Raw genomic sequence first — 20,071 nt, 5'->3', positions numbered from 1 at the left:
AGAAATCAGACTTTGTTGAAACCCTGTCTTCTTCTACCAATGTACACAGAAGTCCGACTCATGAAAAATGGCTCCTCTCAGTGTGAGGGGCAGGTGGAGATGAACATTTCTGGACGATGGAGAGCGCTCTGTGCCTCCCACTGGAGTCTGGCCAATGCCAATGTTGTCTGTCATCAGCTCGGCTGTGGAGTCGCCATCTCCACCCCCAGAGGACCACACTTTGTGGAAGGAGGTGATCAGATCTCAACAGCCCGGTTTCACTGCTCTGGGGCTGAGTCCTTCCTGTGGAGTTGTCCTGTGACTGCCCTGGGTGGTCCTGACTGTTCTCATGGCAACACGGCCTCTGTGATCTGCTCAGGTAAGCGCGGGTGAAGGGCTACTGGTGCTCAGGATGCTCCTGGAGTAAAATGTCCTGAAGAGCAGAGAGTGACAGGAAACTGACATCAAAGGTCAGATATTTCATGGTGAAATGTGGTTCTTCTCAGTGTTCATTCATTTTCCAAGTCAGGGCAAGAAGTAGAAAGGGGAAAGGGGAAATAATGTATTCTTAAGCAACAATATTATTTATATCATTTAAATATAATCATGGAAAACAATGTATAAGCAGTAAGTGTAGACTTCAGTCATGTATCAAGATCAGCAAAGAGAACATTCCCAGCACTACAGTCACTGTTGTTTTCCCATAACTGTGTCTCCTTCCTCTCCAGTTAAGACTGCTTACCTAACTTCTACTACCATAGAGTGTTTTACTGTTTGAACTGTATATAAAATTATGCAGTATATTTCCTTTTGTGTATAATTTCGAGTCACCATATTTGAGATTCACTCATGATGTTGCTTAAAGAAACATTTTATTCATTTTTATTTCTGTAGAATAGATCTTTGAATGATCACATGACCATGAATTGATCCATTCCACAATAGACAGTCGAGATTTGAGTTGTTTCCTATTCTTGACTAATGCAAATATGATGCTACAACTTACCATAACAATGACTTTGGGTACAAACATGTTATTTATCTTGTGTGTTTAACCTTTGGTCTTTCATTTTCATTTCTTAATGGTATGGTGTCTTTTGATGAGCCAAGCTCTTAATCTTAAGAAATTATAACTTACCAACTTCTTCCTTTACTTTTAACATTTCTTAAATCCTTTAAAAAGAACTTTGTCTACTCCAAGACCATAAAAACATTCCCCAAGAGTATCTCATAGAAGTTTAACTATTTTTCTCTTGCATAGAATTGTGCATCCCTTCTGCAATTGATATCCATGTAAGTTAAGATCAAGTTTCATATGACATCCAATTGAATCAGAATCTTTTTCTGAAAAGACTCTTTTCCCCACTGCAGTGCCACCTTTTTCATAAGAAGAAAAGCATATGTCTGAGTCTTTTTAAAGACTCTCTATTCTATTTTACTTTACAATTCTGTATTGGTTTTGCCATACATTGACATGAATCCACCACGGGTGTACATAAAATAAATAAAGAAAAAAAATAAATAAAAATAAATAAAAAGAAAAAAAGGAAAAAAAATAAACTGTTTGTGAAGGTCAAAAAAAAAAAAAAAAGACTAATAGGGTTTATCAAAGGATGTAAAATAAAGCTAGAATAAGTAGAGGGGCCTGCCAGTTTCCTGGAAAGATACAATATTGTTAAGATGTCAATTATGTACAAATTCATATATTTAATTTCAATTGACACTATTTTGTTGTTAGAAACTTAAAAGCTGATAGTACAGGTCCTCTCAAAGAATAATGTATGAATATGGCCAAAAACTGTAGTTAGAAAACAGAACAAGAAATTTGTGGAAAAGATAAAAACATTGGGGAAATAAACTGTGAAGCAATTGTAAAAAAAAAAAAAGACTCTCTATTCTATTCCATTGTATCATTGTCTATCCTTGCACCAATACCGCATTTTCTTAATTATTATAATGCAAGTCTGGGTAATTTTAATGTAAAGAGTTACTTTATATTATTAACTCTTCTACCTTTGTTGCTTTTTTGGTCAACTGTTTGGTCATTCTTGTTCTTTTGTATTTTATTTCAATTTTGGAATCAGCTTTTCATTTTCTTAAAAAATTATATATCTACGGTGTTGGGTGTTAGTTGCAGCACATGGATCTTCATTATGTCTTGTGGGATCTTCTGTTATGACACACAGAGTGCCTAGTTGTGAGGTTCCAGCTCAGATGCTCTGTGGCATGTGGGATCTTAGTTCTCACATCAGGGATCGAACCTGAGTCCTCTGCATTGCATGGCTGATCCTCAACCATTGGACCAGGAGAGAAATCCCCCAGCTTGTCATTTTTCACCAAAAAAAAAAAAAAAAAAGTATAAGCATATTTTGTTTGAGAAGAGTTAATCTACACAGAAATTGGAGGTGATTGACTGACAATGTTTAGTTTTCCAATTCATTGACATTATATATATTTATTCCTCCATTCAGTTAGGTCTCCAATTTCTCTCAGAGGTTTTGCTCATCTTCTGCTACGTTTTTCTCCTAGGCATTTATGTTTTTGCTGTTATAAGCATTTCTTTTAATGGAAGTGTCCTAGGAATGATTTACCTCTGACTTGTTTTTACCTTTCCCTTTTTTAATTTTGATGTAATTTGAGACTTACAGAAAAGCTATAAGAATAATATAAAAATCCAGAAGAGCTTTAGCTGGATTTCCCAATGTTAGTATTCTGCTTTGATCTCTTCCCTAGTTGACATCTCTATCTCTGTTTCTGTCTTTCCTTCTTTGTCCCCCTCCCACCACATTTCTCCATGAATATGTGAAATCCTTCTGAATTAGGTTGCAGACATGATGTCTCTTTACCCCTAAAATGCTTCAAGGGATTTCCTTATGTAACTACACTTCAGTCAAATCATCAGACCACTTCAGCCCCAGATGACATCTAAGTGCAACCACATGAAAGACTCTAAGACAGAACTGCCAAGTGGATCTTTCCCAAATTATTTATCCAGGAAGTCTTAAGTAAAATGAGGTACATATATATATATTTTTGCTTAAGTGGCTAAGTTTTACGGGCAAATTTATTATACAGCAATATAACCAGGACACACTTCCCTGGTGGCTCAGTGGTAAAGAACCCATCCGCCAAGTCAGGAAACATGGGTTCCACCCCTGGGACTTGATGATCCCCTGGAGAAAACAATGGAAACCCACTCCAATATTATTGCCCTAGAAATCCCCTGGACAGGGGAGCCTGGTGGGCTACAGTCCATATGATCACCAAAAAAATCAGACGTGATTGATTGACTAAACAACAACTATAGCAACCAGGACACTTATTATGTGACCTACATCTCTGAACTGAAGACTATTTGTCCTCTTATCTTCTATTTAGTGTTTCTACCTTATGCCGAGCTAATGTGCTGAAACGCTCGTCCTTTACTTAACATCGGCTGTTAAGTTTTTCAGCTGTATAATTTTTCCCTGTTGTTATTTTGTCATTTTCTTTTGTCAATTAATTCCACGAGGCCTTCAATAATGCCGAGTTAAATTCTCCATCAGATAACTCTAGTAACTGAATAACTTGGGAAATTCTTTCTAATGTCTTTTTCCTCCTGGTTTTCCATGAGATCTCTTTTATATGTGTACTGTTTTTAATAACAGACATTGTAGATGAAAAAGTGGTAGAATCCCTTTGGGAAAGACTTTATTCTGCTTTTCCTGTTTACGCATATATTTAGAGACAAAACAGCTTACTTAACTCACTCTTAGTGCAATGGTTGGCTGAAAATAATTGTGGCACTGTCAGAAGAACTCTCCCTGCTGCTGCTGCTGCTAAGTTGCTTCAGTCGTGTCTGACTCTGTGCGACCCCATGGACAGCAGCCCTCCTGGATCCCCCGTCCTTGGGGTTCTCCAGGCAAGAGTACTGGAGTGGGTTGCCATTGCCTTCTCCACAGAACTCTCCCTAGAGAAGGTGAATCCTAAGATCATGATAACCTTACTGTTATGTTAACATTGCTTATCTCAGACTTCATCACTAGGTCATTATTTAGCTTAATTCAATTTCTTGTTCTTTAACCCATGAACCCTCTGATCATTGCTGTTTCTGCAGGAAACCAGACCCAGGTGCTGCCCCAGTGCAACGACTCCCGCTCGGAACCAGCAGGCTCTGCTGTCTCAGAGGAGAGTGCCCTCTACTGCTCAGGTGAGGGTCCCACAGGACAGAAGACCATTCTCATTCCCCAGGTCACCGCCCCATTGTTCCTTTTCTCTCTCCTCAGACAGCAGACAGCTCCGCCTGGTGGACGGGGGCGGTCCCTGCGCCGGGAGAGTGGAGATCCTTGACCAGGGCTCCTGGGGCACCATCTGTGATGACAGCTGGGACCTGGACGATGCCCGCGTGGTGTGCAGGCAGCTGGGCTGTGGAGACGCCCTCAGTGCCACGAGGTCTGCTCACTTTGGGGCAGGATCAGGACCCATCTGGCTGGACGACCTGAACTGTACAGGAAATGAGTCTCACGTGTGGAGGTGCCCTTCCCGGGGCTGGGGGCGGCACGACTGCAGACACAAGCAGGACGCGGGGGTCATCTGCTCAGGTCTGTGCTGCACTGTTCACAGGCTAGGGGAGGGGTGATAGCCCTGGAGAAGGGGAGGTCTGAACCCTGAGGAAAAGGTGCTGAAAGGACTAGAGAAGGAGGCTTCCTCCCATGAAGCCTGTGTTTCCAGCAGAAGTGAAGACAAGGTGCTTTCACTTCCTCCGGCAGCAGCTGACGTTCTAGTCCTTTCTTCTCAGCAGTGTTTCCTGGCAGAGCCAATTCTTCCAAGTCCAGCTGAAAGTTGGGCTCACCTTGCCTTACATATGTGACGAAAATCTTAAGTCCATGGTACTAGTTCCTGTTAGCTTCTGTTAACAAATTGCCACATAGTGGTTTAAAACAACATCTATTTATTTCCTTAAAGTTCTCTAGGTTCAATGTTCAGCAGGATCTCCCTGGGCTGGAATCAAGGTTTCAACAGGGCCACATCACTTCTGAGGCTTTGGTGAAGAATCCCATTTCTTATATCAAGTTTCTTTTCAAACCACCTGAATTCCTTGGCTCATAGACCCCCTTCATCCATCATCAGACCAGCAAGCTGCACCTCTTTAATCATCCAGAGTCACACCTCCCTCTAGCCAGAGCCAAGAAAGAGTGCTTCTATTGGTTTGGCCAAAAGGTTCCTTCGTTTTTTTTTTTTTTGTAAGATGGTCTAGTAATACTTAGCTGTCTTTCACTTCATTTGAAACAATTTTGTTCGATTGTTTTTTGGCAGCTATCATATCAGCACACATTTTTTTTTTTAACCATCAAAATGAGTGAATTTCTGTGTAGCAATTTTAACATTGAAAATGGAAGAAAAAAGCAACATTTTCTTCATATCATGCTTTATTATTTCAAGAAAAGTTAGAAACGCAACTGAAATGCAAAACAAATTTGTGGAGTGTATGGAAGTACGGTGACTGAAAAAACTCATCAAAAGTGGTTTATGAAGTTTTGTGTTGGAGATTTCTCACTGGACGGTACTGCAGAGTAAGGTAGACCAGATGAAGTTGATCACAGTCAAATTTAGATATTATTTGAAGACAATGTTATATGATGCAGGAGATAGCCAACATACTCAAAATATCCAAGCATTGAAAGTCATTTGTACCAGCTTGGTTATATTAATTGCTTTGATGTTTGGGTTTCACATAAGTGAAAAAAACCTTCATGGCAGTATTTCTACATGAGATTCTCTACTTAAACATAAAGAAAACGTTTTGCTTTTGAAACAAATTGTGATGGGTGATGAAAAGTGGATACTTCACAATAATGTGGAATGGAAGAGATTGTAGGGCAAGTGAAATGAACCACCACCAACCACACCAAAGGCCAGTCTTCTTCCAAAGAAGGTAATGTTGTATATGTGATGGTATTGGAAGGGAGTCCTCTCTTAAGGGAGTACCTTCCAGAAAACTGAATGATAATCCCAACAAGTACTGTTCCCCATTAGACCAACTGAAAACAGCACTTAATGAAAAACATTCAGAATTAATCCAAAGAAAATGCATAATCTTCCATCAGGATAATGCAAGACCACATATTTCTTTGTAGGCCAGGCAAAAACTGCCACAGTTTGGCTAGTTCTGATTCATCAGCTGTGTTGACCAGACATTGCAGTTTTGGATTTCCATTTATTTTGATTTTTACAAAATTATCTTAATGGAAAAAATTTATATTCACTGGAAGACTATAAAGCACACTTGGATTAGTTCTTTGCTTAGAAAGATAAAAGTTTTGGGAAGAGGGAATTATGAAGTTGCCTGGAAATGGCAGAAGGTAGTAGGACAAAATGATGAATATGCTGTTCAATAAAGTTCTGAGTGAACATGAAAAGTGTCTTTTATTTTGACTTAAAAACCAAAGGAACTTTCTGGCCAACCCAATAAGAATGTGATTAGACTGGGTTCACATAGTTAATCCACAATAGTCCAACTTAACTTCACCATCCCATGATTTTTACCCTAATCACATCTGTGAAATCCCTTTTGCCAGGTTAGGTAACATATTCATGTTTCCAGGGACTTGGATGAGACTTCTGTGTGTTCATTATCCTGCCGCCGCTTCAATATCCATATCACATCCCTTTCACATTCTCTTAGAAGTTTGGCCAAGAAACAGAAATCAGCTCTCCTCCCTGAAGGTGCCCAGGTGGCTCTTCCTCTCTGCTCATATTCACTACATCATGGTGGTAGAAATGTTTAAAAAGATAGACACAAATCGATAAAGTCAGGTAAAAGGGAGACAACTTTCACTCTTATTACCTAATGGGTATCTCTTCAGCTGGTTCAGGGATGAATGGGCATTATTTCTGGGAGAGAGGAAAACCCAGAGCACTGAGTGAAGTTCTCACCAGTCCTGATTTCTCCCTTTTGATCTTAGAGTTCCTGGCCCTCAGAATGGTGAGCGAGGACCAGCAGTGTGCTGGGTGGCTGGAAGTTTTCTACAATGGGACCTGGGGCAGTGTCTGCCGAAGCTCCATGAAAGACATCACTGTGTCCATCATCTGCAGTCAGCTTGGTTGTGGGGACAGTGGAAGTCTCAACTCTTCTGTTGCTCTTAGAGAAGGTTCTAGACCCCAGTGGGTAGATGGAATCCGGTGTCAGAACACTGATACCTCTCTCTGGCAGTGTCCTTCTGACCCTTGGAATTGCAGTTCATGCTCTCCAAAGGAGGAAGCCTACATCTCATGTGCAGGTGAATTACTATCTGTTTCTGTGTCTGTCTTAAACCCATGGAATGTTAATAATGAGATTTTATATTTTCATATTTAACTCATGAATTTAACATGGGTCCACAAAATGAAGTTAAGACCAGCTCAGTTCAGTCACACAGCTGTGACCAATTCCTTGCAACCCCATGGACTGCAGCACACCAAGCTTCCCTGTCCAACACCAACTCCTGGAGCCTACTTAAAATCATGTCCATTGCGTTGGTGATGCCATCCAACCATCTCATCCTCTGCTATCCCCTTCTCCTCCTGCCTTCAATCTTTCCCAGCATCAGGGTCTTTTCCATGAGTCAGTTCTTCCCAAAATGTGGCCAGAGTATTGGAGTTTCAGCTTCAGCATCAATCCTTCCAGTGAGTATTCAGGACTGATTTCCTTTAGGATTGACTGGTTTTATCTCCTTGCAGTCTAAGGGACTATCAAGAGTCTTCTCCAATGCAACAGTTCAAAAGCATCAATTCTTTGGTGCTCAGCTTTCTTTATAGTCCATCTCTCACATTCATACTGGACTAATGAGAAAACCATAGCTTTGACTAGATGGACCTTTTTTGGTAAAGTAATGTCTCTGCTTTTTAATATGCTGTCTAGATTGGTCACAGATTTTCTTCCAAGGAGCAAGTGTCTTTCAATTTCATGACTGCAACCACTATCTGCAATGATTTGAGAGGCCCCCCAAATAAAGTCTCTCATCTATTTGCCATGAAATGATGGGACTGGATGCCATGATCTTAGTTTTCTGAATGTTGAGTTTTAAGCCAAACTCAAACTCAGATGTTGAGTTTTAAGAGAGTTTTACCACTCTCTTCTTTCACTTTCATCAAAGGCTCTTTAGTTCTTCTTCGCTTTCTGCAATAAGGGTGGTGTCATCTGCGTATCTGAGGTTACTGATAATTTTCCTGGCAATCTTGATTGCAGCTTGTGCTTCATCCAGCCTGGCATTTCACATGATGTACTCTGCATATAAGTTAAATAAGCAGGGTGACAATATACAGCCTTGATGTACTCCTTCCCCAATTTGGAACCTGTCTGTTGTCCCATGTCCAGTTCTAACTGTTGCTTCTTGACCAGCATTACAGATTTCTCAAGAGGCACATCAGGTGGTCTGGTATTCTCAAGTCTTTCAGAATTTTCCACAGTTTGTTGTAATCCACACAGTCAAGGCTTTGGCATAGTCAGTAAAGCAAAAGTAGCCATTTTTCTGGAACTCTCCTGCTTTTTCAATGATCCAGAGGATGTTGGCAATTTGATCTCTGGTTCCTCTGCCTTTTCTAAATACAGCTTGAACATCTGGAAGTTCATTGTTCACATATTGCTGAAGCCTGGCTTGGAGAATTTTGAGCATTACTTTGCTGACTTGTGAGATGAGTGCAATTGTGCTGTAGTTTGAGCATTCTTTGGCATTGCCTTTCTTTGGGATTGGAAGGAAAACTGACCTTTTCCAGTCCTGTGGCCACTGCTGAGCTTTCCAAATTTGCTGACATATTGAGTGCAGCACTTTCACAGCATCATCTTTTAGAATTTGAAATACCTCAACTGGAATTTCATCACCTCCACTAGCTTTGTTTGTAGTGATGCTTCCTAAGGCCCACTTGACTTCACATTCCAGGATGTCTGGCTCTAGTTGAGTGATCACACCATTGTCATTTTCTGGGTCATGAAGATCTTTTTCATATACTTCTTCTGTGTATTCTTGCCACCTCTTTTTAATATCTTCTGCTTCTATTAGGTCCATACCATTTCTGTCCTTTATTGTGCTCATTTTTGCATGAAATGTTCCCTTAGTGTCTCTAATTTTCTTGAAGAGACCTCTAGTCTTTCCCATTCTTTGTTTTCATCTTTTTTTTTTTTTTTTTTGCACTGATTGCTGATGAAGGCTTTCTGATCTCTCCTTGCTACTCTTTGGAACCCTGCATTCAAATGGGTATATCTTTCCTTTTCTCCTTTGCCTTTAGCTTCTCTTCTTTTCTCAGCTATTTGTAAGGCCTCCTCAGACAACCATTTTGCCTTTTTGCATTTCTTTTTCTTGAGGACTGTCTTGATCACTGCCTCCTGTAGAATGTCACAAACCTCTGTCCATGGTTCTTCAGGCACTCTGTCTGTCAGATCTAATCCCTTGAATCTATTTGTCACTTCCACTGTATAATGATAAAGGATTTGACCTAGGTCATAGCTGAATGATCTAGTGGTTTTCCCTTCAGAGACTGAGCCAGAACTATGTCTGAGTGTCTCCTGTGCAGGTGCAGGTAAACAGTGGCCTGCCGCAGAGGCTCTGGGTGCAGCAGACCTGGGTATAGCATAAGCCCTTTTGGAGGAGGTCATCATTAACTCTACCATAGAACCACCAGAAATCACACAGGACTGGGGAAACAGACTCTTGGAGGGCAGAAACAAAACCTGTGTGCACCAGGACCCAGGAGAAAGGAGAAGTGACCCCACAGGACACTGACTCAAGACATGCCCATGAGTGTCCAGGAGTCTCTGACAGAGGTGTGTGTCAGCAGTGGCTTGCTTCAGAGTTGGAAGCACCAAGTGCAGCAGTGGGTGCAGGGGACCTTTTGAAGGAGGTCACCATTATCTTCAGTACCTCCACCATAGTTTGGCCTCAGATCAAGCAACATGGAGGAAACAGCCCCACCCATCAACAGAAAATTGGATGAAAGATTTACTGAACATGCCCCTGCCCATCAGAACAAGACCCACTTTCCCCCTCCATTAGTCTCTCTCATCAGGAAGCTTCCATTAGCCTCTTAACCCTATCCATCAGAGGGCAGAGAGAATGAAACTACAATCACAAAAACTAACCAAACTGATCACATGGGCCACAGCCTTGCCTAGCTCAGTGAAACTATGAGCCATGCTTTGTAGGGCCATCCAAGACAAACAGGTCATGGTGGAGAGTTCTGACAAAATGTGGTCCACTAGAGAAGGGAATGGCAAACTATTTCAGTATTCTTGCCTTGAGAACTCCATGAACAGTATGAAAAGGCAAAAAGGTATGACACTGAAAGATGAACTCCCCAGGTTGTTAGGTGCCCAGTACACTACTGGAGAAGTGTGGAGAAATAACTCCAGAAAGAATGAAGAGACAGAGAGAAAGCAAAAACAACACCCAGTTGTCGATGTGATGGGTGATGGAAGTAAAGTCCATTGCTGTAAAGAGCAATATTGCATAGGCACCTGGAATGTTAGGTCCATGAATCAAGGCAAATTGGAAGTGGTCAAACAGGAGATGGCAAGAGTGAACATTAATATTTTAAGAATCAGTGAACTTTCTTACCCATTCATCTGCTGATGGACATCTAGGTTCCTTCCATGTCCTGGCTATTATAAACAGTGCTGCGGTGAACATTGAGGTACATGTGTCTCTTTCAATTCTGGTTTCCTCAGTGTGTATGCCCAGCAGTGGGATTGCTGGGTCATAAGGTAGCTCTATTTCCAGTTTTTTAAGTAATCTCCACACTGCTCACCATAGTGGCTGTACTAGCTTGCATTCCCACCAACAGTGTAAGAGGGTTCCCTTTTCTCCACACCCTCTCCAGCATTTATTGCTTGTAGGCTTTTGGATAGCAGCCATCCTGACTGGCGTGAAATGGTACCTCATTGTGGTTTTGATTTGCATTTCTCTGATAATGAGTGCTGTTGAGCATCTTTTCATGTGTTTGTTAGCCATCTGTCTATCTTCTTTGGAGAAATGTCTGTTTAGTTCTTTGGCTCATTTTTTGATTGGGTTATTTATTTTCCTGGAATTAAGCTGCAGGAGTTGCTGTGATACATATACACAATGGAGTATTACTCAGCGATTAAAAAGAATACATTTGAATCAGTTCTAATGAGGTGGATGAAACTGGAGCCTATTATACAGAGTGAAGTAAGCCAGAAAGAACACCAATACAGTATACTAATGCATATATATGGAATTTACAAAGATGGTAATGATAACCCTGTATGTGAGACAGCAAAAGAGACACAGATGTATAGAACAGTCTTTTGGACTCTGTGGGAGAGGGAGAGGGTGGGATGATTTGGGAGAATGGCATTGAAACATGTATAATATCATATATGAAATAAATTGCCAGTCCAGGTTCAATGCAAGATACAGGATGCTTGGGGCTGGTGAACTGGGATGACCCAGAGGGATGGTACAGGGAGGGAGGTGGGACGGGGGTTCAGGATGGGGAACACGGGTACATCCTTGGCAGATTCATGTTGATGTATGGCAAAGCCAATACAATATTGTAAAGTAATTAGCCTCCAATTAAAATAAATAAATTTTAAAAAAATCAGTGAACTAAAATGGAAGGGAATGGGTGAAGTTAACTCAGAATTTAACATGAAGCTGATTTAATTCACATGTTCCAACACTACTTTATAAAATTTGTAGTTGACATATGATTCACATTACAATATTAGCATTAGTTTCAGGTGTACAACATAATGCTTATGTATTTGTTCATTTCAGTTCAGTTCAGTCACTCAGTCGTGTCCAACTCTTTGTGACCCCATGAACTGCAGCACGCCAAGCCTCCGTCCATCACCAACTCCTGAAGTGTACCCAAACCCATGTCTGTCGAGTCGGTGATGCCGTCCAACCATCTCATCCTCTGTTGTTCCCTTCTCCTCCTGCCTTCAATCTTTCCCAGCATCAGGGTCTTTTCAAATGAGTCATCTCTTTGCATCAGGTTGCCAAAGTATTGGAGTTTTAGCTTTAGCATCAGTCCTTCCAATGAACACCCAGGACTGATCTCCTTTAGGATGGACTGGTTTGATCTCCTTGCAGTCCAAGGGACTTTCAGGAGTCTTCTCCAACACCACAGCTCAAAAGTATCAATTCTTCAACCCTCAGCCTTCTTTATAGTCCAACTCTCACATCCATACATGACCACTGGAAAAACCATAGCCTTGACTAGGTGGACCTTTGTTGGCAAAGTAATATCTCTGCTTTTTAATATGCTATCTAGGTTGGTCATAACTTTCCTTCCAAGGTGTAAGCGTCTTTTAATTTCACGGCTGCAATCACCATTGGCAGTGATTTTGGAGGCCCCCCAAAATAAAGTCTGACACTGTTTCCCCATCTATTTGCCATGAAGTGATGGGACCAGATGCCATAATCTTCGTTTTCTGAATGTTGAGCTTTAAGCCAACTTTTTCACTCTCCTCTTTCACGTTCATCAAGAGGCTCTTTAGTTCTTCTTCACTTTCTGCCATAAGGGTGGTGTCATCTTCACATCTGAGGTTATTGATATTTCTCTCAGCAATCCTGATTCCAGCTTGTGCTTCTTCCAGCCCAGCATTTCTCATGATGTACTCTGCATATACGTTAAATAAGTGGTAAAGAATCCCCTTGCCAATGCAAGAGACATAAGAGATGTGGGTTCCCTCCCTGGGTTGTGAAGATCCCCTGGAGGAGGAAATGGAAACCCTACTCCAGTATTCTTGCCTGGGAAATCCCATGAATAGAGAAGCCTCTCAGGCTACAGTCCATGGGTTACAAACAGATGGACAAGACTGAGCACACACACATTACCTGTACTCCCCACACTGTACACTACATCTTCATGACATTAATTTTAGTGCTGGAAGTTTGTGCCTTTTGACTACTTTCATCCATTTTGCCCACCTTCATCCATTTTGCCACATCAACACACTTCTGGCAACAGCAAATTGCTCTTTGCATCTCTGAAAGCTTTTTTTAAAAAAATCTATTTTAAGATTCCACATATAAATGAGATCATATGACATTTTTCTGTATCCATCTGGTTTAGCTCACTTAGCATAATGCCTTCAAGGTACATTCATGTGTTGCAAATGATGAGAATTTCTATTTTTGGTGACTGTATGTATATATAAACATTATATATATATATAAACATTATATATAAGTTTATATATTATTTGTATACAATATATCATATATTATCTATATTTACATATAAATAATATTGTATATATCAACATTATATATATTTATAACCATTTTCTTTATCCATTCATTCATCAATGAAGGCTTACATTATCTGGTTATTGTAAATAATTCTGCAGTGAACATTGGGTTGCACATATATTTTCAAGTTAGTGTTTTCATTTCCTTCAGATAAATACTCAAAAGGAAAATTGCTAAATTGTACAGCAGTTCTGTTTTTAATTTTTCAGGAACCTCAAAACTTTTCCATAGGGGATGCTCAACTTACATTCCCTGAAACTGTGTAGAAACTTTTTCTTCTCTTCACATTATCATCAACTCTTACTATTTCTTGTCTTTTTGATAAAAGCAATTCTGTGAGGTGATATCTTATTGCGGTTTTGATTTACATTGACCTGGTGGTAACTACTAATATTGTGCGCTTTTTCATGTACCTGTTGGCCAAATGGATGTTTTCTGTGAAAAAAAATGTCTATTCAGGTCCTCTGCCCATTTTGAAATCAGACTGTTTTTTTTTTTCTTCTGCTATTGAGTTGTAAGTTCTTTAAATATTAATAGTTTGGATATTAACTCTTATGAAGTACATAGAATTTGGTAATATCTTCTTTAATTCCACAGATAGTCTCTTCATTCTGCATATCATTTCCTTTGTTGTGCAGAAGTTTTTAAGTTTTATGTAGTTTCACTTGGCTGTTTTGGTCTTCTTGCCTTTGTTTTTGGCATCAAATCTAAAGTATCATCACAAAGACTGAGGTCAAGGACATTTTCCCCTTGCTTTTTCTTCTAGGATTTTTATGACTTCAGTACTTATGGTTAAGTTTTTAATCCATTTGAGTTGAGTTTTGTGAATGGTGTATGGACAGTGGTGCCACTGCATCTTTTGCATGTAGCAGTCTAATGTTCATAACACCATTCATTGAAGAGACTGTCAGTTCCCCATTGTAGATTCTTGGCTCCTTTGTCAAAATCTAATTGACTGTATATATTTGGATTTATTTCTGGGCTGTCTATTCTGTTCTGTTGATCTCTGTGCCCATTTTTATACAAATACCATACTGTTTTTATTAGTATAACTTTGTAATATAGTTTGAAATCAGGATGCATGACACCTCCAGCATTGTTCTTTCTCAAGATTGATTTTGATATTCAGGGTCTTTTGTGGTTCCATAGAAACTTTAGGATTGTTTATTCCATATGTGTGAAAATTTCCACTTGGATTTTGTTAAGGATTACAGTGAATCCGTAGATTTCTTTGTGCAGCATGAGCATTTTAACAATATAAGGTCTTCCAACCCATGATCACAGATTATCTTTCCACTTATTTGTGTCTTCTTCAATATCATTCATCACTGTCCTATAGCTTTCATCATTCAAGATTTTTACCTCCTTTGTTAAATTTATCCCAAAGTATTTTATTGGTTTTGTACAATTGCCTATGTTTCATACTGAATAATAGATAAGAGTAGCTTATAATCTATTTAATAATTTTCCTTTAACATTATGTAAGTGAAATTTTGAATATAAATTAATTCTGTACTTAGAGACAAACTAATTTTGTTGTTGTTGTTGAATCACTAAGTTGTGTTCAACTCTTTTCCACCCCATGGACTGTAGCCTGCTAGGCTCTTCTATCCATAGGATTTTCCAGGCAAGAATACTGCAGTGGGTTGCCATTTCCTTCTCCAGGGGATCTTCCTGACCCAGGCATTTAACCTGCATCTACTGCATTTCTAGCAGATTCCTTACCACTGAGCCCACTGGGGAAACCCAACAATGCCTACCTAATAGCAATGCTGTGTGGTTAATTAAACTTATTTTTAATATGCACTATTTATTTTCACAAACCATTACTTTTAACTTACATTTGCTTTACTATTGTTATTTCATTGATTAGCATGAAGCTAAAAGACTTCTGTTTCACTGAATTTTATTTGTCTACACATTCATTCAATAAATATTTATTAAGCAACTATCAAGGTATTTAGAAAAGGTTCTCCATATACCTACTTGTTGAATCTTGTTGAATGAGTGCATACAATATGTAGGCACTGTCCTAATAGCAGAAAAACAGGGTAAATAAGATATGCAAAGTCCTTCCTCTAGTGAAACTTTAATTCAGGTAGGGGGTGTGTGTACGTGTGTGTTCACATTTGTAGATGTCTGTATGTCTGTTTTTATATTTTTTATTAGATGCAGGGAGTGATAAACAAGTAAATATTTAAAGTTATTTTAGAAGACTTTATGATAGCTTTCATTACCATTTTTCTCTAGAATGTTTAAAATTTTCTTATTTATTTATTAGTCAGTTCAGTCACTCAGTCATGTCTGACTCCGTGTGACCCCATGGACTGCAGCATGCCAGACTTCCCTGTCCATCATCAACTCCCCGAGCTTGCTCAAACTCATGTCCATTGAGTCAGTGATACGATCCAATCATCTCTTCCTCTGTCGTCCCCTTCTCCTCCTGCATTCAGTCTTTCCCAGCATCAAGGTCTTTTCCATTGAGTCAGTTCTTCCCATAATGTGGTCAAAGTTTCAGCTTCAGCATCAGTCTTTCCAATGAATATTCAGGACTAATTTCCTTTAGAAATGACTGAATCTCCTTGCAGTCCAAGGAACTCTCAAGAGTCTTCTCCAACACCACAGTTCAAAAGCATCAATTCTTCGGTGCTCAGCTTTCTTTATAGTCCATATCTCACATCCATACATGACTACTGGAAAAACCATAACTTTGACTAGACAGACCTTTGTCTGGCTTCCCTGGTGGCTCAGTGTTAAAGGATTTACCTGTCCATGCAGAAGATGCCTGGCTGATCGATGGGTTGGGAAGATTCTCTGGAGAAGGAAATGGCAACTTACTCCAGTATTCTTGCCTGGAAAATCCCATGTTCAGAGAAGCCTGGCAGACTACTGTCCATACAGTCGAAAGAGAGTTGGAAACGACTTGGTGACTCAAAAACAACAATGCAGAACTCTACAAATCAGAAGATTAATACCAATAGGACTTGGGTAACATCAGCTGTCTCACACTACTCAGTAGAGTAATATTTCCTATTTTTGCCCATTTTCAACCTTATTATTCTCATTCCTGCTATAACATACTAGACCCAGGTGCTTCAGTTCAGTTCAGTTCAGTTCAGTTCAGTCACTCAGTCGTGTCCGACTCTTTGCGACCCCATGAATCACAGCACGCCAGGCCTCCCTGTCCATCACCATCTCTCGGAGTTCACTCAGACTCACGTTCATCGAGTCCGTGATGCCATTCAGCCATCTCATCCTTTGTCATTCCCTTCTCTTCCTGCCCCCAATCCCTCCCATCATCAAAGTCTTTTCCAAAGAGTCAACTCTTCGCATGAGGTGGCCAAAGTACTGGAGTTTCAGCTTTAGCATCATTCCTTCCAAAGAAATCCCGGGGCTGATCTCCTTCAGAATGGACTGGTTGGATCTCCTTGCAGTCCAAAGGACTCTCAAGAATCTTCTCCAACACCACAGTTCAAAAGCATCAATCCTTCGGCGTTCAGCCTTCTTCACAGTCCAACTCTCACATCCATACATGAACACAGGAAAAACCATAGCCTTGACTAGACGGAACTTAATCGGCAAAGTAATGTCTCTGCTTTTGAATATGCTATCTAGGTTGGTCATAACTTTTCTTCCAAGGAGTAAGCGTCTTTTAATTTTATGGCTGCAGTCACCATCTGCAGTGATTTGGGAGCCCCCCAAAAATAAAGTCTGACACTGTTTCTACTGTTTCCCCATTTATTTCCCATGAAGTCATGGAACCAGATGCCATGATCTTCATTTTGCTTGCCGGAGTGCAAAACTCCGTGTCTCAACCAGCAGGCTCTGCAGCCTCAGAGGAAACTCAAGACCTGAAGAATCTTCTCATCCCCACCACCCGGTCCCAGGCCCCTACGCCCCCGTCCACCCCTCATTGTCTCATTTCTCTCTTCTTAGGCAGTAGACAGCTCCGCCTGGTGGACGGGAGTGGTCCTTGCGCCGGGAGAGTGGAGATCCTTGACCAGGGTTCCTGGGGCACCATCTGTGATGACGGCTGGGACCTGGATGATGCCCGCGTGGTGTGCAGACAGCTGGGCTGTGGAGGAGCCCTCAATGCCGTGAAATTTTCTCGATTAGGTCAGGGATCAGGGCCCATTTGGCTGGACGACCTGAACTGCGGAGGAAAGGAGTCCCACGTGTGGAGGTGCCCTTCCCGGGGCTGGGGGCAGCACGACTGTGAGCATGTAGAGGATGCTGGGGTCGTCTGCTCAGGTACGGTCAGTGCATTGTCCATGGGCTGAGAAAGTAGAAAGTTCCAAGGAAATTGGTGTCTGATCACCTGGCGATAGAAGATGAGTTATAGAGGTCTAGACATCTACCCATCCTCCCTGAGGGCACATTTATCTGTGAGGATGGGCTTCACTACTTTCCTCTTGTCAGTCTCTGTTATTTATTCTCCAGTGATCTTACCTGACAGAGTTTAATCTATTATTTCCAATTATAATTGATCTTCATAATTTTTTATATAATTTTTGGAAGAGTGAAATACTTGCAAATCACCACACACAGACCCCTTTGCACAGTGAACCCATAGGAGGGAGGGACAAGAATGAGGGTCCACCTCCCTGGGTGGAGTTGTTTCCATAGTTACCCTATGACACGCTATTTTGCACTAGGTCAGTAGGAGTAGAGAGAGGCACAGGGGACATCATTAAACAAATCAGAAAGCAATTTGTGGATTTATGCCAAAGTTCAAGTCTCCTTTACAAAGTTAAATGTAAATATTCACAGCCATTTGGCTGGTAGGACCAGAGAACTGTGGATAAAATGCTCTGAGTCATAGCTTCTCCTTCCATTGTAATTAGAAAAGATTCTTTGTCCATATTTTCTTTTAAAACATCTGCATAAACCAAATCTTTGAAAGAACACGTAGCCATGCACTGACACACCAAAGGTGGAGGCAATGAAATATTGATTTTGTGTTTTATAGTAAGAGATTATATAATTTACACCTGATGATTTCAGTGATATAAGAGAATTGCAATTGGGAGTTTATTTGCTAGAAATAGAAGTAAGGGGACAAGCTGGAAGAAGAAGCTGGAAGAGAGTTATCATAGCTAGGAGGGATGGAAGGGCAATGGGAGCTGACAAAGTCACCTGTGGGGTTCTCTGAGCAGCACTGAGGGTCCAGGTGTGATGTGGAGGATGCTACGTCCGCCTAAGGACACAGGATGTCTGTACAGCAAGAGACCAGACAAGGATAAATCTGACCACAGTTTCATTTTGCCTTTGTTGCAGTTGATTCATATAAATAAATGGCCCTCTGGAAGGGCAATTTCCCTTTCTTTGATTATCCAAGTCTCTCATAAACATTTTGGAGGGCTTTAAACTGTCTACTTGTTTTTCTCCTGCACTTCTAAAAAGAAAAGGGCATTGTTTTATTGTGACTTACATTCCCAACATCGGTCAAAATTCTTGAATATAACAGATTCTAAAAAGGTGCTTGTATTTGTAATAAACCACATGAAAATAGATTCTCAATATTACCTTCAAGTAACATCCTCCTACTTAAATATCAGACCTCTGCAGAGGATTCAGATATGACTCCCTTGTAGCCTCTCCTCTCTCTCCATTTCATTTCCCAATCAGAGGTTCTATTTCTGGGCCTCTAGGGACGCACTCTCCTTGGCCTTTGCTGCACCTTGATGGAAAGGTCACAGGGCAGGTCTGGTCTTCCAGGAAGATACTTGATCTTTGAGGATCTCTGAGAGGCCACATCCCTCACCCAACAAGGATATTTCCTACACCTCAGGCCACACAGTACTCTGTTCCAGTCAAGCCAGTAGGAGTCCAGAGAGATGGGTGAAGAGCCAGAGGGTCCAGGGTCAGGTCAGGCTGAAGGTCAGAGGGCTGAGAGTTGGTCTGGAGGCAGATGCATCACAGCTACAGGGAGAAGAGAGGAGGCCACCTTGGTCAGAGGGAGAGAAGTAAGGATGTGATCTACATAAACAATGATGAAAATCCACCTGGTCCCTCAGGCTCTCGTGGTTCCCTGGATAAAATCCAGCCCCAAAGCTATAACAGTGAGATAGCCTTTGGGACAAAGGGCCCTAAGCAGAAGCTGAGATACAGAAAATCAGGGCTCTCCCAGGCTCAGGCATAGGTGCAGAGAGAATCCTTTCCTGACAACCTGGCCCCTGAGGTCCCTCCTATGGCTCAGGTTGATGTCTCTTTTGCAAATGGACTAAACCTGGAAAATGGGGGCCAAAAAGTGTTTCAGCACTATTTATTGAACAGTCTGTCTTCTCTAATGATATAAAATATTACCTTCTTCAAATACTAAATTTCTGTGCATGTATGTCTTTGTGTCTGTTAGATATTTATATTCTGCCCCATTCTTTCTATTGTTATATAAGAACATGGTTGGTTTTATTATTTTTAATAACTTATCCCCTCACATCATCCTTCTAGTTCATAAATTTTCTTGCAATGTTCCCACACTTATTTTTCCATTTGAAAGCAAATATAAAGTAAAAAGGAAATAATAATGATTTGTCTTGGGAGACTATCCTGATGTGTATAAGACTTGTTCTGAATATATTTGAGTGTCTAACATGTGTCAGGCTATCTACAATAACATGTAAGCAATATTTGTTCTTTCTAAATTCATAATCTGGTGGGATTAATACAGAAACTAACAAGGTGTTGAGTAAAAATTATTTAATTAGAAAGGGTAGCCTGTGACTGAACTCCCCATCAGACCAGTTTGATCTCTTTCAGTTTTATACTCCATCCACTCCCAGTTTAACCTACCACACACCCCACCCACACTCCACTCCTACAGAAGATCTTCCTTTCAGAGTCTCCTTTCCATCCATTTG

At 40.7% G+C, this 20,071-nt stretch overlaps 1 protein-coding gene across 1 annotated transcript in view; it reads left to right on the top strand.

Moving 5' to 3' along the window:
• Window positions 1–20,071, top strand: part of LOC120857968 (deleted in malignant brain tumors 1 protein-like) — a 239,264-nt gene that overhangs the window by 176,304 nt on the left and 42,889 nt on the right. Inside the window, 4 exon segments of the mRNA XM_040233889.1 lie at window positions 41–358; window positions 4,076–4,168; window positions 4,245–4,559; window positions 6,924–7,238. Coding sequence (XP_040089823.1) covers window positions 41–358; window positions 4,076–4,168; window positions 4,245–4,559; window positions 6,924–7,238 — 1,041 coding nt within the window.

This window comes from Oryx dammah, unplaced genomic scaffold (genome assembly GCF_014754425.2).
Source record: "Oryx dammah isolate SB20612 unplaced genomic scaffold, SCBI_Odam_1.1 HiC_scaffold_29, whole genome shotgun sequence".
Taxonomy (NCBI): domain Eukaryota; kingdom Metazoa; phylum Chordata; class Mammalia; order Artiodactyla; family Bovidae; genus Oryx; species Oryx dammah.
This window is presented reverse-complemented; position numbering and strand designations above follow the sequence as displayed.